This window comes from Oncorhynchus keta, chromosome 1, assembly GCF_023373465.1.
Source record: "Oncorhynchus keta strain PuntledgeMale-10-30-2019 chromosome 1, Oket_V2, whole genome shotgun sequence".
NCBI lineage: Eukaryota > Metazoa > Chordata > Actinopteri > Salmoniformes > Salmonidae > Oncorhynchus > Oncorhynchus keta.
Window position 1 is genome coordinate 47,032,516 of NC_068421.1, and position 15,395 is coordinate 47,047,910.

The 15,395-nt window shown below is 45.1% G+C and overlaps 1 protein-coding gene across 9 annotated transcripts in view; it reads left to right on the forward strand.

The window, feature by feature from the left end:
• dock10 (dedicator of cytokinesis 10) overlaps positions 1–15,395 on the forward strand; it is a 183,613-nt gene that overhangs the window by 128,214 nt on the left and 40,004 nt on the right. For all 9 annotated transcript variants that reach the window (XM_052526148.1, XM_052526152.1, XM_052526164.1 and 6 more), the window contains exons 34-38: positions 197–314; positions 510–625; positions 827–941; positions 2,151–2,217; positions 13,689–13,736. In XM_052526148.1, the coding sequence (XP_052382108.1) occupies positions 197–314; positions 510–625; positions 827–941; positions 2,151–2,217; positions 13,689–13,736 (464 nt within the window). The remainder of the gene's footprint in view (positions 1–196; positions 315–509; positions 626–826; positions 942–2,150; positions 2,218–13,688; positions 13,737–15,395) is intronic.

The following is a 15,395-nucleotide window of genomic DNA, read 5'->3' on the forward strand; positions in this document are numbered from 1 at the left end:
TATCGGGTTCCAGGTAACACGGATCAGAGAGGGTGGAGCACGGACTTTTGCCCAAATGAGAAAATGCTACGCTGAAATGAATCCCTCTGGCCTAGTGGTATCGCACTGAAATGTTTCCCACTGGCCTAGTAATGTCACAGTGAAATGTATCCCTCTGGCCTAGTGGTGTTCTAGCAAACTCTTTCCCCCTCTCCAGGGTTCAAGAGATGACCTGAGTGTGGGAGGGGGTGTGGCAGGTCCTGTGGCTCACGTCATTCGCCATGGCAACTCGGTGGATGCCTCCTTTTCCAAAGAAGTGCTCAACTCCATCACAGGTAGTGTGTGTGTGTGTGTGTGTGTGCGTGTGCGTGTGCGTGTGCGCGTGTGCGTGTGCGTGTGTGTGTGTGTGTGTGTGTGTGTGTGTGTGTGTGTGTGTGTGTGTGTGTGTGTGTGTGTGTGCGTGCTTGCATACTTTTGCGTGTTTGCAACTGTGTCTGCACCATAACCTCTAACCCTTCTCCTGCCCCCAGCCTTTTCCTCCCTGGCTGTTTCTACGGGTAACCATGCCGACTCACGGGGTTCTCTGATTAGCATAGAGTCCAACCCCAGCGACAGGAACAGCGAGAAGATGGACGGATGTGAAAAGGTGTGAAAGATGACTCACTCAGCGGAATGTCAAATCCGGAAATGTTGTGCAGGCTGTGTTGGCTTAAAGAAAGAACAAAAATATTATAACTATTGCATGAAGAAGAATGTGTGTCTTTCTCCTTCTCTCTCTGCCACCCCCCTCTCTCTCTAACTCCCCCCTTTTCTCTCCCATCCTTCCTTCCCTCACTCTCTCTGTCAGTTTGCCCGGCCTCAGTCTCTGATAGGCTTTGGATCTCGCATTGACAAGCTGGACCAGGCCGAGACGCGCAGTCTGCTCATGTGTTTCCTCCACATCATGAAGACCATATCTGAGGGTGAGACACATAGTGCTACCTCCATGCAGGTCCTATAATTCACTACAGTAAACTCCAAAAGTATTGGGACAGTGACGCATGTTCTGCTGTTTTGGCTCTATATTCCAGCTCTTTGGATTTGAAATGATACAATGACCACAATGTTAAAGTGCAGAATGTCCACTTTAATTTGAGTGTATTTGCATTCGTATCAGGTGAACCATTTAGAAATTACAGCACTTTTTGTACATAGTCCCCCCCATTTTAGGGGACCAAAAGTATTGGGACAAATTCAATTATATATGTATTAAAGTAGTCAAAAGTTAGGGACAGTATTTACATCAAGCTTGGACACCACAAATTGGTGGATGTATTTGTTGTTTGTTTTGGTTGTGTTTCAGATGATTTTGTGACCAATAGAAATGAATGGTACATAATTTGTCGTGTCATTTTGAAGTCACTTTAATTTGAATTAAGAATACAATATGTTTCTAAACACTTCTACATCAATGTGTATGCTACCATGATTGCAGATAATCCTGAATGAATTGTGAATACTGATGGGTGAGGAAGTTACAGAAGCACAAATACTAATCTGCACTTTAACGTCATAATCGTTGTATCATTTCACCTCCAAAGTGCTGGAATATAGAGCCAAAACAACAACAAATGTGTCACTGTCCCAATACTTTTGGACTGCAGTGTGTATGTGTTCTTTATGAAATTCTATGGTTAACCCCTTCACTACCGGACCATAGCAACAGTACAGTGGCCTGGTATAAATCGGACCATATGCTTAGGCCTACACTACAGTAGACGGGTAGCTAGTACCCGTTAGCCAATTCCTTAGAGTTAACCTCTTCCATACCGGACCGTAGCCTACAGTAGGGTTGTTACGATACTCGACTTTCCATGGCAGAAAGGGAAACAGGAAGTCTAAACTATGCGTCATGTGAAAAACTTTGTGCCAACGCTTGGGAAGGAAACAGCCGTGACTCTGGATGACGTCATAAGGTTGTTTTTTAGTTTGTTTCCAACATTTGGACTGTTTTCCTCAAGACATTTAAGTCCGCTTCCTGATTTGTTTGCTTGCCATGATACTTCAGTGTGTCGCGACACTGGTATACACTGTTAGTCACATCCTTGCAAGTTGCACAGTGAGGTGGTGCAGGTACGGGTTTATGTGATAAGGACGCTGCCTTTTTAAAATGTATTCTAATCCCCCCCCAGACGTGATGGTTTCCTATTGGCACCGAGCCATACACCAGGAGATCTCCGACTTCTTCAACCTCCTGGAGTGAGTATCGTCACTGTTAACCGTTCCTCTGTGCCTGTGTGCATGCAGATGGATACATTACGTGTATTACATTCATTGCATTGATTTTCAAAGACACAGCTAAGCATATCAGACTTTAAGTAAGTAGTTGTTGTACATGGTGTAACAGAAGTGGTACATCCCGTTGACCTTGGTTGTGACGGAGCCTGTGGAGGAAGAGAAGAAATGATTACATGTTTTTTTTGACCATACCGCACAAACACACAGATGTACAGTGGGGCAAAAAAGTATTTAGTCAGCCACCAATTGCGCAAGTTCTCCCACTTAAAAAGATGAGAGAGGCCTGTAATTTTCATCATAGGTACACTTCAACTATGACAGACAAAATGAGAGAAAAAATATCCAGAAAATAACATTGTAGGATTTTTAAAGAATTTATTTGCAAATTATGGTGGAAAATAAGTATTTGGTCAATAACAAAAGTTTATCTCAATACTTTGTTATATACCCTTTGTTGGCAATGACAGAGGTCAAATGTTTTCTGTAAGTCTTCACAAGGTTTTCACACTGTTGCTGGTATTTTGGCCCATTCCTCTATGCAGATCTCCTCTAGAGCAGTGATGTTTTGGGGCTGTTGCTGGGCAACACAGACTTTCAACTCCCTCCAAAGATTTCCTATGGGGATGAGATCTGGAGAATGGCTAGGCCACTCCAGGACCTTGAAATGCTTCTTACGAAGCCACTCCTTCGTTCCCCAGGCGGTATGTTTGGGATCATTGTCATGCTGAAAGCCCCAGCCATGTTTCATCTTCAATGCCCTTGCTGATGGAAGGAGGTTTTCACTCAAAATCTCACGATACATGGCCCCATTCATTCTTTCCTTTACACGGATCAGTCGTCCTGGTCCCTTTGCAGATGATGATGTTTCCACCCCCATGCTTCACAGTAGGTATGGTGTTCTTTTGATGCAACTCAGCATTCTTTGTCCTCCAAACACGACGAGTTGAGTTTTTACCAAAAAGTTATATTTTGGTTTCATCTGACCATATGACATTCTCCCAATCTTCTTCTGGATCATCCAAATGCCCTCTAGCAAACTTCAGATGGGCCTTGACATGTACTGGCTTAAGCAGGGGGACACATCTGGTACTGCAGGATTTGAGTCCCTGGCGGCGTAGTGTTTTTTTTGCTCACCGTTCTTGTGATCATTTTGATCCCACGGGGTGAGATCTTGCATGGAGCCCCAGATCGAGGGAGATTATCAGTGGTCTTGTATGTCTTCCATTTCCTAATAATTGCTCCCACAGTTGATTTCTTCAAACCAAGCTGCTTACCAATATTGCATACCTATTGCAGATTCAGTCTTCCCAGCCTGGTGCAGGTCTACAATTTTGTTTCTGGTGTCCTTTGACAGCTCTTTGGTCTTGGCCATAGTGGAGTTTGGAGTGTGACTGTTTGAGGTTGTGGACAGGTGTCTTTTATACTGATAACAAGTTCAAACAGGTGCCATTAATACAGGTAACAAGTGGAGGACAGAGGAGCCTCTTAAAGAAGTCTGTGAGAGCCAGAAATCTTGCTTGTTTGTAGGTGACCAAATACTTATTTTTCACCATAATTTGCAAATAAATTAATTAAAAATCCTACAATGTGATTGTCTGGCTTTTTTTTCTCATTTTGCCTGTCATAGTTTAAGTGTACCTATGATGAAAATTACAGGCCTCTCTCATCTTTTTAAGTGGGAGAACTTGCACAATTGGTGGCTGACTAAATACTTTTTTGCCCCACTGTATGTGTATATGTGTATGTATATGTATGTATGTGTATATGTGTGTATGTATATGTATGTATGTGTATATGTATGTGTGTGTATGTATGTATGTATATATATATACAATTATTATTTCATTTTTTATTGGGTGGAACGTTTAATTTAGCAAATCCTTGTTCCGATCTCCTGACCCACAGTATGTAAAGGTACGGCTGACTATGTCGGTTGCGGATGGTTTATTTTTTGACCGGCAGTGCTTAGCAATATAATTTTGAGTTTATATCTAGCTTATCTCTGGGATTGACCCAGGATGACGGTTAAATGCGCAATATGTTTAAGTTGCAACTTATTCTGTTTAGGTTTATTAGATGCGAACTGAACACTTTATTTGCAGGAGCCTCCTCAGTTCATATGTTAGTAGAAGTTATGGGATAGTGAGAGGTGAACGTATAGTTGGGATTTTATTTTTGTTTTACCTCTTGTTCGAGGTCGCGCCGTGGTTCTTTGGCATCGGCCAGACAATGTGTTTATTATTTTAATTTTTCCTTTTTTTCTCTCCTGTTTGTGCATGCCTGTTAAATATGGGTTGATGGGGGGGTAAGTGTTGGGGAAATTAGGGGAACAGGGTGGGAAGTAAAGGTGCTTGCAGGGGGAGGGGTGGGTTGGATACTGCTCGGGTGTAGGTGTTACATATGCTGATCGTGATGGTTTGGTGCGCTTTCTTACCTTTTTATCATGTTACATGTTATGCAGGCCACCATAGGAACTACAAACGAGAGGAGGGCGGGGCTTACATTCACTTCCTGGAATGTCAAGGGTTTAAACAAACCAGTTAAGAGAGGCAAGGTCCTAGCCCACTTGAAAGCACTCTCGTCTGATATTATAGTTTTGCAAGAAACCCATCTGAAGAATAACTCTCATAGCAGACTTAAATGGAGGTGGGTGGGGCAACTTCTCTGCCAAAACGAGAGGCCCAGCGATTCTGGTACGGAAAGGAATTCCCTTTCTACATAAAACCACTATTGCGGATAAAGAGGGTCAGTATGTGATCGTAATAGGAGAAATCCACTCTACCTCAGTAACTCTACTAAATATCTATGGGCCAAACATTGATAACCCTCTCTTTTTTCAAAAGAGTCCTTTCCCTGATTCCAGATATCTCCCATACAAACCTGGTCATTGGAGGCGACCCTAACTGTGTGCTAGATCAATATTTGGATAGATCCTCTACCCGGCGAACCCCTACCTCCTATTCAAGCGAATTCTTGAATACCTACATAAAAAAAATCGAACTTATTTGATATATGGAGGATCGCTAACCCTACGGGTAGGGAATACTCCTTTTACTCTCATGTTCACAATGTTTACACTTGAATTGAGTACTTTTTGTTGGATGGTAGACTACTCCCCTATACCTGTAATGTGAGGTATCATGATATTATAATCTCGGACCACAATCCACTCACCTTTTCCCTGAGATTGTGTGACATTGTACCAAACGAGAGGGTCTGGAGGTTGAATCCTCAGCTCCTCACAGAACCAACATTCTGTGAATATCTTAAAGACCAAATTACATTTTTCTTTGATACCAACGACAACACAGTGACTTCCCCAGCATTATTGTGGGAAACACTGAAGGCTTATCTGAGAGGCTGTATCATCTCCTTTCAGGCTGCCAGGAGTAGGCAAAACAGAGGAAAACATTAAACAATTACCTCTTTAAAATTGGAATATAATCAGATTCTCTCAGCTAAAATTGCTAAATCTTTTCTCTATGCCAAGCAAAAATATTTTGAGTTTGGTGACAAACCACACAAATTACTCGCCAGACAACTTCTGAAAAAATGTGAGTGACCGAATTATTCACAAAGTTAAATCTGCATCTGGGGATTTTTTTTTTTTAACTAGGCAAGTCAGTTAACTTCTTGAGTCGAGCCATCCCGGATCCGGGATCGTGACTACAGCCTCAAGCCCATTACCATAACGTTTGATCGTAGCTAGCTACATAGCTAGCTACATAGCCGTCTTTATATCAAAGATAATTGTGTAGTCTAGAGCGATTTTCTAGGTTAGCTAGCCAGCTATTGTCGTTCTTTTAACGCAACGTAACGTAAACAACACTGCTAGCTAGCCAGCTAGCCCCCGAATAGCAGCACTGCAGAAACTATTACACTCAACGGAACGACTTGATTAGTGTAGTGTCAACAACGCAGCTACTGCCAGCTAGCCTACTTCAGCAGTACTGTATCATTTTAATCATTTTATTTTAGTCAATAAGATTCTTGCTACGTAAGCTTAACTTTCTGAACATTCGAGACGTGTAGTCCACTTGTCATTCCAATCTCCTTTGCATTAGCGTAGCCTCTTCTGTAGCCTGTCAACTATGTGTCTGTCTATCCCTGTTCTCTCCTCTCTGCACAGACCATACAAACGCTCCACACCGCGTGGCCGCGGCCACCCTAATCTGGTGGTCCCAGCGCGCACGACCCACGTGGAGTTCCAGGTCTCCGGTAGCCTTTGGAACTGCCGATCTGCGGCCAACAAGGCAGAGTTAATCTCAGCCTATGCCTCCCTCCAGTCCCTCGACTTCTTGGCACTGACGGAAACATGGATCACCACAGACAACACTGCTACTCCTACTGCTCTCTCTTCGTCCGCCCACGTGTTCTCGCACACCCCGAGAGCTTCTGGTCAGCGGGGTGGTGGCACCGGGATCCTCATCTCTCCCAAGTGGTCATTCTCTCTTTCTCCCCTCACCCATCTGTCTATCACCTCCTTTGAATTCCATGCTGTCACAGTTACCAGCCCTTTCAAGCTTAACATCCTTATCATTTATCGCCCTCCAGGTTCCCTCGGAGAGTTCATCAATGAGCTTGATACCTTGATAAGCTCCTTTCCTGAGGACGGCTCACCTCTCACAGTGCTGGGCGACTTTAACCTCCCCACGTCTACCTTTGACTCATTCCTCTCTGCCTCCTTCTTTCCACTCCTCTCCTCTTTTGACCTCACCCTCTCACCTTCCCCCCCTACTCACAAGGCAGGCAATACGCTCGACCTCATCTTTACTAGATGCTGTTCTTCCACTAACCTCATTGCAACTCCCCTCCAAGTCTCCGACCACTACCTTGTATCCTTTTCCCTCTCGCTCTCTTCTAACACCTCCCACACTCTCCCTACTCGGATGGTATCGCGCCGTCCCAACCTTCGCTCTCTCTCCCCCGCTACTCTCTCCTCTTCCATCCTATCATCTCTTCCCTCTGCTCATACCTTCTCCAACCTATCTCCTGATTCTGCCTCCTCAACCCTCCTCTCCTCCCTTTCTGCATCCTTTGACTCTCTATGTCCCCTATCCTCCAGGCCGGCGCGGTCCTCCCCTCCCGCCCCGTGGCTCGACGACTCATTGCGAGCTCACAGAACAGGGCTCCGGGCAGCTGAGCGGAAATGGAGGAAAACTCGCCTCCCTGCGGACCTGGCATCCTTTCACTCCCTCCTCTCTACATTTTCCTCCTCTGTCTCTGCTGCTAAAGCCATTTTCTACCACTCTAAATTCCAAGCATCTGCCTCTAACCCTAGGAAGCTCTTTGCCACCTTCTCCTCACTCCTGAATCCTCCTCCCCCTCCCCCCCTCCTCCCTCTCTGCAGATGACTTCGTCAACCATTTTGAAAAGAAGGTCGACGACATCCGATCCTCGTTTGCTAAGTCAAACGGCACCGCTGGTTCTGCTCCCACTGCCCTACCCTGTGCTCTGACCTCTTTCTCCCCTCTCTCTCCAGATGAAATCTCGCGTCTTGTGACAGCCGGCCGCCCAACAACCTGCCCGCTTGACCCTATCCCCTCCTCTCTTCTCCAGACCATTTCCGGAGACCTTCTCCCCTACCTCACCTCGCTCATCAACTCATCCCTGACCGCTGGCTACGTCCCTTCCGTCCTCAAGAGAGCGAGAGTTGCACCCCTTCTGAAAAAACCTACACTCAATCCCTCCGATGTCAACAACTACAGACCAGTATCCCTTCTTTCTTTTCTCTCCAAAACTCTTGAACGTGCCGTCCTTGGCCAGCTCTCCCGCTATCTCTCTCTGAATGACCTTCTTGATCCAAATCAGTCAGGTTTCAAGACTAGTCATTCAACTGAGACTGCTCTTCTCTGTATCACGGAGGCGCTCCGCACCGCTAAAGCTAACTCTCTCTCCTCTGCTCTCATCCTTCTAGACCTATCGGCTGCCTTCGATACTGTGAACCATCAGATCCTCCTCTCCACCCTCTCCGAGTTGGGCATCTCCGGCGCGGCCCACGCTTGGATTGCGTCCTACCTGACAGGTCGCTCCTACCAGGTGGCGTGTCGAGAATCTGTCTCCTCACCACGCGCTCTCACCACTGGTGTCCCCCAGGGCTCTGTTCTAGGCCCTCTCCTATTCTCGCTATACACCAAGTCACTTGGCTCTGTCATAACCTCACATGGTCTCTCCTATCATTGCTATGCAGACGACACACAATTAATCTTCTCCTTTCCCCCTTCTGATGACCAGGTTGCGAATCGCATCTCTGCATGTCTGGCAGACATATCAGTGTGGATGACGGATCACCACCTCAAGCTGAACCTCGGCAAGACGGAGCTGCTCTTCCTCCCGGGGAAGGACTGCCCGTTCCATGATCTCGCCATCACGGTTGACAACTCCATTGTGTCCTCCTCCTAGAGCGCTAAGAACCTTGGCGTGATCCTGGACAACACCCTGTCGTTCTCAACTAACATCAAGGCGGTGGCCCGTTCCTGTAGGTTCATGCTCTACAACATCCACAGAGTACGACCCTGCCTCACACAGGAAGCGGCGCAGGTCCTAATCCAGGCACTTGTCATCTCCCATCTGGACTACTGCAACTCGCTGTTGGCTGGGCTCCCTGCCTGTGCCATTAAACCCCTACAACTCATCCAGAACGCCGCAGCCCGTCTGGTGTTCAACCTTCCCAAGTTCTCTCACGTCACCCCGCTCCTCCGCTCTCTCCACTGGCTTCCAGTTGAAGCTCGCATCTGCTACAAGACCATGGTGCTTGCCTACGGAGCTGTGAGGGGAACGGCACCTCAGTACCTCCAGGCTCTGATCAGGCCCTACACCCAAACAAGGGCACTGCGTTCATCCACCTCTGGCCTGCTCGCCTCCCTACCACTGAGGAAGTACAGTTCCCGCTCAGCCCAGTCTAAACTGTTTGCTGCTCTGGCCCCCAATGGTGGAACAAACTCCCTCACGACGCCAGGACAGAGGAGTCAATCACCACCTTCCGGAGACACCTGAAAGCCCACCTCTTTAAGGAATACCTAGGATAGGATAAGTAATCCTTCTCACCCCCCCCCCCCTTTAAGATTTAGATGCACTATTGTAAAGTGACTATTCTACTGGATGTCATAAGGTGAATGCACCAATTTGTAAGTCGCTCTGGATAAGAGCGTCTGCTAAATGACTTAAATGTAATGTAAATGTAATGTAATGTTAACTATTCATGAAAATCGCAAATGAAATTAAATCAATATGCTAGCTCTCAAGCTTAGCCTTTTGTTAACAACACTGTCATCTCAGATTTTCAAAATATGCTTCTCAACCATAGCAAAACAAGCATTTGTGTAACAGTATTGATAGCTAGCGTAGCATTTAGCGTAGCATTTAGCGTTAGCATTCAGCAGGCAACATTTTCACAAAATCCAGAAAAGCATTCAAATAAAATCATTTACCTTTGAGAACTTCAGATGTTTTCAATGAGGAGACTCTCAGTTAGATAGCAAATGTTCAGTTTTTACAAAAAGATTATTTGTGTTGACAAATCGCTCTGTTTTCTTCATCACGTTGGGTAAGAAAAAAAACAAAATTAAGTCATTAAAACGTGAACTTTTTTCCAAATTAACTCCATAATATCGACAGAAACATGGCAAACGATGTTTAGAATCAATCCTCAAGGTGTTTTTCACATATCTATCGATGATAAATCCTTCGTGGCAGTTGACTTTCTCTTCTGAAGAAATGGAACGCGCATGGACCTAGAGATTACGCAATAATTTCGACACAGGACACCGGGCGGACACCTGGTAAATGTAGTCTCTTATGGTCAATGTTCCAATGATATGCCTACAAATACGTCACAATGCTGCAGACACCTTGGAGAAACGACAGAAAGGGAGGAGTAAGGAGACATTGGAACACAGGAGACATTGGAACACAGCGCCTTCAGAATCTGGGGCATTTCCTGTATGAAACTTCATCTTGGTTTCGCCTGTAGCATTAGTTCTGGGGCACTCACAGATAAGATCTGTCAATAGCTGTCAATTACATGCATAGTCGAGCATCTTTTCGTGACAAAATATCTTGTTTAAAACGGGAACGTTTTTTATCCAAAAATTAAAAGAGCGCCCCCTATCTCGAAGAAGTTAAGAACAAATTCTTATTTTCAATGACGGCCTAGGAACAGTGGGTGAACTGCCTATTCAGGGGCAGAACGACAGATTTGTACCTTGTCAGCTTGGTGATTTGAAATTGCAACCTTTCTGTTACTAGTCCAACACTCTAAACACTAGGCTACCCTGCCGCCCCAATTACTCTCTTCTCCCAAAGACATCAATGACAGATTCCGGCAGTTTTATGAGACTCTATATACATCTAAAGTGGATCCTAACCCCTTAATTATGCAAACATTTTTGGAGGATGAAGCGTTTTAATGGCATTGTTGTTCCTGTCTGCTCTTTTATGTTTAGATAAGAATTGTATACCTGTCTTGTATACCTACACACCATTCTTGTGTGTGTTTAATAAAAAATATTTGAAACAAAAGAACATCCAATAGTCAAAGGTATATGAAATACAAATGGTATAGAGAGAAATAGTCGACGCGTCATAATTCCTATAATAACTACAACCTAAAACTTCTTAACTGGGAATATTGAACCACCAGTTTTCATATGTTCTGAGCAAGGAACTTAAACGTTATCTTTTTTACATGGCACATATTGCACTTTTACTTTCTTCTCCAACACTGTGTTTTTGGATTATGTAAACCAAATTGAACATGTTTCATTATTTATTTGAGACTAAATAGATTTTATTTATGTATTATATTAAGTTAAAATAAGTGTTCATTGTTCATTCAGTATTGTTGTAATTGTCATTTACAAATATATATTTATATAAAAATCGCCGGATTAATCGCTATCGGCTTTTTTGGTCCTCCAATAATCCTTATCGATTATTGGCATTCTCTCTACCAGCTTCATGAGGTAGTCACCTGGAATGCATTTCAATTAACAGGTGTTCCTTGTTAAAAGTTCATTTGTGGAATTTATTTCCTTCTTCATGCATTTTAGCCAATCAGTTGTGTTGTGACAAGGTAGGGATGGTATACAGAAGATCCATATTGGTAAAATATTTGGTAAAATACCAAGTCCATATTATGGCAAGAACATCTTAAATAAGCAAAGAGAAACGAAAGTCCATCATTACCAGCCTCAGAAATTGCAGCCCAAATAAATGCTTCACAGAGTTTAAGTAACAGACACATCTCAACATCAACTGTTCAGAGGAGACTGCGTGAATCATACCTTCATGATTGAATTGCTGCAAAGAAACCACTACTAAAGGACATCAATAAGAAGAGACTTGCTTGGCCCAACCGCCATGTCATTATGAGACTCCACAAGCATGGAGGAGGAGGTGTGATGGTGTGGGGGTGCTTTGCTGGTGACACTGTCAGTGATTTATTTAGAATTCAAGGCACACTTACCCAGCATGGCTACCACAGCATTCTGCAGCGATACACATCCCATCTGGTTTGCGCTTAGTGGGACTGTCATTTGTTTTTCAACAGGGCAATGACCTAACACACCTCCAGGCTGTGTAAGGGCTATTTGACCAAGAAGGAGAGTGATGGAGTGCTGCATTAGATGACCTGGCCTCCACAATCACCCGACCTCAATACAATTGAGATGGTTTGGGATGAGTTGGACCGCAGAGTGAAGGAAAAGCAGCAAACAAGTGTTCAGCATATGTGGGAACTCCTTGAAGACTGTTGGAAAACCATTTCAGGTGAAGCTGGTTGAGAGAATGCCAAGAGTGTGCGAAGCTGTCATCAAGGCGGCTACTTTTAAGGATCTCAAATATAAAATATTTTTTGATTTGTTTAACACTTTTTTGGTTACTACATGATTCCATATGTGTTATTTCATAATTGTTATGTCTTTACTATTATTCTCAAATATAGAAAATAGTAAAAAATAAAGAAAAACCTGGGAATGAGTAGTTGTATCCAAACTTTGACTGTTACTACATTTACATTTAAGTCATTTAGCAGACGCTCTTATCCAGAGCGACTTACAAATTGGTGCATTCACCTTATGACATCCAGTGGAACAGCCACTTTACAATAGTGCATCTAAATCTTTTAAGGGGGGGGGGGGGTGAGAAGGATTACTTTATCCTATCCTAGGTATTCCTTAAAGAGGTGGGGTTTCAGGTGTCTCCGGAAGGTGGTGATTGACTCCGCTGTCCTGGCGTCGTGTTTATTATTTTTATTTTACCCCCTTTTTCTCCCCAATTTCGATCTTGTCTCATTGCTGCAACTCCCCAATGGGCTCGGGAGGCGATGGTCGAGTCATGCGTCCTCCGAAACGACATGACCCGCCAACCTACCCACTTAACCTGGAAGCCAGCCGCACCAATGTGTCGGAGGAAACACCGTTCAACTAACGACCGAGGTCAGCCTGCAGGCGCCGGCCCAACACAAGGAGTCGCTATAGTGCAATGAGCAAAGTAAAGCACCCCTGGCCAAACCCTCCCCTAACCCGGAAGAGGCTGGCCCAATTATGCGCCGCCCTATGAAACTCCCCGATCACGGCCGGTTGTAATACAGTCCGGGATCGAACCAGGGTCTGTAGAAATGCCTCTAGCACTGAGATGCAGTACCACTCGGGAGGCCCCCAAAATTGTATTTTTTTGTTGTTAAACTTTTGTAGTCTTAGGCCTGTATTCAATCCGGACCGCGGATGATCTGTGTTATAGCACAATTTACATTTGAGCGCATTTCCTATTGAGACGACATATGCAGCATTTACCGTAAGCGTGGTCTCTGCAAATAACATTGCCTTTAAAAGTCAATCACGCAGTCCGGATTGAATCTACCTAACTTGAACTCTGGTAGTTCAACTATAAGTATGACATTGTCCTCTCATTACAGGGAGGGAGGTAGGAAGGTATGCATAGCAGAAAGAGACAGAAGAGAAAGGGAATGATGGGAGACTCGGCAGAGGGGAACGGATGAGACCGATAAAATAAAGACAGAAAAAGAAAGAAAGAGTGTGGCTGTAAAAATGCTGAGATTTATAGAGGGATAGGCCCCAACTGTTCTCCCCTAGCCTCCACTCAGCTCTGCAGTAAATTCACTGTGTTTCCTGTCTCTGCTGGAGCTTCTGTTATTATAACACACAGCTCCAAGACACACAGTACTGTAGTACCTGTCCTCAGCTCACAGTGGACACACATATACACACACACACACACACACACACACACACACACACACACACACACACACACACACACACACACACACACACACACACACACACACACATCGTGATTGCACAAACACATACATGCATCGTGACGGCAAGCACAACACATACCCACACACATACAAACTTATACTCACCACACACCCTAATACACACTCTCTCTCATCTTCCTCTATGCAGGCTGTGTCTCCAGCACTTCAGATTCCTGGGGAAGCGTCACATAGCCAGGTAAGTGTTAGCCTTCCCCAGGAGCTTTAACCTGATACTATGTACAGTACCTGCTTCTGTTCCTCCTCTCCCACTCAGAGGTTGTGCGTCCGTGTGTGTTCATTGTTTTTTTACCAATGATTGACATGCAACAGAACCTTCTGTCAGATTGTGTGAAATGTAATGTTTGCTCAACAGCCAGATACACACACACACACACACACACACACACACACACACACACACACACACACACACACACACACACACACGTTCAACTACCCTCCCCCTACCGACACACAGTCACACGTGCACGCAACCTTCGGACACACACAAACATAATATGTGCACTGTATGAGTATGCACACACACCCAGGCGGCTCCCAGGGTGCAGGGTGGGGCTCTCAGCCTGTCTCCCCAGCTGACGCTCTCTGACTGTCTCCCCAGCCCTGTGTGTGTGTGTGTGTGTGTGTGTGTGTGTGTGTGTGTGTGTGTGTGTGTGTGTGTGTGTGTGTGTGTGTGTGTGTGTGTGTGTGTGTGTGTGTGTGTGTGTGTGTGTGTGGGTGGGTGGGTGGGTGGGTGGGTGGGTGGGTGGATCCTGGAGCAGAGCCAATGGCTTTCCCAGACAGACTTTTTCTCTTCGCCTGGATTTGAATTCCTCTCCGCTAATTAAATTAGTCCTTATTTCCTCCTCAGTGTGAAGAACAAGCAGTGACGTTTATTTTTTCTTCTTGTTCTCTTTTTGTCGGAGCCAACTAAAGGCTGGGAATGTGGTGTGTTTATCTATGTCAGGCATTAGTAGAATAAAGACGAAGGGGCTGGAAGATGTTGTGTTCCCCAAATGGCAGCCTAGTGCACTACTTTTGACCAGAGCCCGTAAGGGAACTATAAAGGGAATAGGGTGCCATTTGGGTCACAGACGTTGTCTGGGGCTGGTAAGTAACATGCAACCTTAATCAGAGAGGCTGCTGGGGGATTTGAATACGCTCTCTCTCTCGCTCTCTCTCTCTCCTTCTACGAGGTGCCAAGCCTTTGATGCCTGTCTGAACTGAGTGTGAGCTCTTTTTTGAAGTACGCCGATGACTTGTGCATCCACATCGCTGGTTGAAGGTTTCGCCGAGACATTCCTATAATGTATTCTGTTTCAATTGCGCCTCATTGATTTTTATTTCCCTCTTTTAACCTCATCCAGCAGATCTCTCTGTTGAGTGGATACAGCCTAGCAGGAGCATACATACAGTGATTCATTAACACACAGCACACCTGTAACACTGGCTTGTGTCCCAAATACCACCATATTCACTTCATAGTGCACTGCTTTTGACCAGAGCCCTATGGCCCCTGCTCCTATTCCCTTTATAGTGCACTACCTTTGGCCAAGATGTATTCCCTTTATAGTGCGCTACTTTTGACCAGAACCCTATGAGCAGTAGTACAGCAAAAGTAGTAGGGCACACCGCCCTATCCCACCTGGACAAGAGGATCCCTATGTGAGAATGCTGTTTATCGATTACAGCTCTGCTTTCAAGACCATAGTGCCCTCCAAGCTTGTCACTAACCTCAGGGCCCTTGGGCTGAACTCCTCCCTGTGAAACTGGGTCCAAGACTTCCTGACGGGCCGACCCCAGGTCTGGAGGAGGTTAGAGGGAAGAGGTTAGAGCCCTGGTGGAGTGGTGCTAT